The sequence below is a fragment of the Populus trichocarpa genome, chromosome 11, assembly GCF_000002775.5.
Source record: "Populus trichocarpa isolate Nisqually-1 chromosome 11, P.trichocarpa_v4.1, whole genome shotgun sequence".
NCBI classification, from domain to species: Eukaryota; Viridiplantae; Streptophyta; class Magnoliopsida; order Malpighiales; family Salicaceae; genus Populus; species Populus trichocarpa.
Genome location: NC_037295.2, coordinates 2,020,838 through 2,022,216, shown reverse-complemented (window position 1 = coordinate 2,022,216; position 1,379 = coordinate 2,020,838). Strand labels below are relative to the sequence as shown.

The window sequence follows — 1,379 nt, the reverse complement described above, 5'->3', positions numbered from 1 at the left end:
TTATAACTTGCATCAAGTTTATCTTTATAGTCTTATTTTACTATGACATGATTATCGTGATCAGAAACTGAAAAAAATAAAATGATGATAATAAAAAAAATTACTTGGAATAATTTATTTATGACCCATTATTATTGATTATAGAGCTGGTTAAAAATCTTGATTAATAAATTAATTATTATATTAGAAAAAACGTTTTGGATGCAAATTATTATGCTCATAATTTGGCAAATTAATCAATATCCGATCCATGTCAAATGAATTCACATTAAAAAGACAAAGAAAATTACATAATTTACGTAACTTTCACAAATCAAGTGAAATATACAAGGCATCTCTTATTTTTAGAAGTTGCCAAGATGGACCCATCTCGGCCAACAGCAACATCACAATTGGCATGCATCCGATGGCGCTTACTATCCCACGTGGACAGCTTAAATCGAATCATGGCCGTTACATCTAATCGAAAAACAACCGCTCCACGCGCAAAATCTTTCCTAAATACCCGCCAACGGTCACTATTCACATCCAGGGTGGCCCCTTTCAACACCTTGGACAAATTAGTTGTGTTTTTGGGCTCTTGGTAAAATGAGTCCACTAAGGGTGTAGACCCAATTGCTCGATCTCTATAGTAAACAAAGGCTTCCACCGAATCATAATAATACCCAACTGCTCGGTTTGCGTTCCGGGCTGTGACATTGAAACTTATCTCAGCATTTTCGAACCCATCAGGTTGATCCAAACCCGGAATAAAAAAATTCGAGATAAGGATCCGAGGACGATGTGGGCGTAAACTGAGCCATGTTATGAATACAGCAATACCACCAACGAATAGAAGGGTTAAAAATATGCCACATATAATCTTGGAGATCCGAGTAGTAAGGCTGTCGCGGACTCGATTAACATAGTAGCTGGCGGAATGGTGGCGTTTGATGGGTTTGGGTTCCCGTTGATGGTGAGTGGGTAACTGTTGGGAGGTGGACATATTCACTTGGCAAGAAAACGAAGGGGGTTTCGAAAGAATTTTGATGGATGGAAGTGTTTGAGGAGTTGGGTTTTGTAGCTTAGCTAGGAATGTTGAAATGGAAGTTAAGGAATGCAAGTATTTGTCTTCGGGAAGGAAAGAATATATTCTTGTCATTGTTTGTTCCATTGGTTTTCGTTTTCTATGTTAATATTATGTAATTGTAAGAGCTTTATTACTTGATTGTGTCATGTTAGTGCCTTAAAAGTTCGCTTTGCTAGGTGATAATTAATTTCGTGGTGGATAAAGTGAAACGGTAAAAATCTAAGAAGACTCCGAGATTACCAAGTATAAAACCAAAGAATCCCTTGGTTCAATATATAAAAAAAAAAAGACAAGAAAGTAGTCGATATGA

The 1,379-nt window shown here is 36.6% G+C and overlaps 1 protein-coding gene across 1 annotated transcript; it reads right to left on the bottom strand.

Annotated features, from left to right (window-relative positions):
* Positions 1-251: 251 nt before the first annotated feature.
* Positions 252-1,078, bottom strand: LOC7485541 (protein NDR1). Its single transcript, XM_002316575.4, has one exon. The coding sequence runs from the start codon at positions 983-985 to the stop codon at positions 314-316; it is 672 nt and encodes a 223-aa protein (XP_002316611.1). The 5' UTR covers positions 986-1,078; the 3' UTR covers positions 252-313.
* Positions 1,079-1,379: the final 301 nt, after the last annotated feature.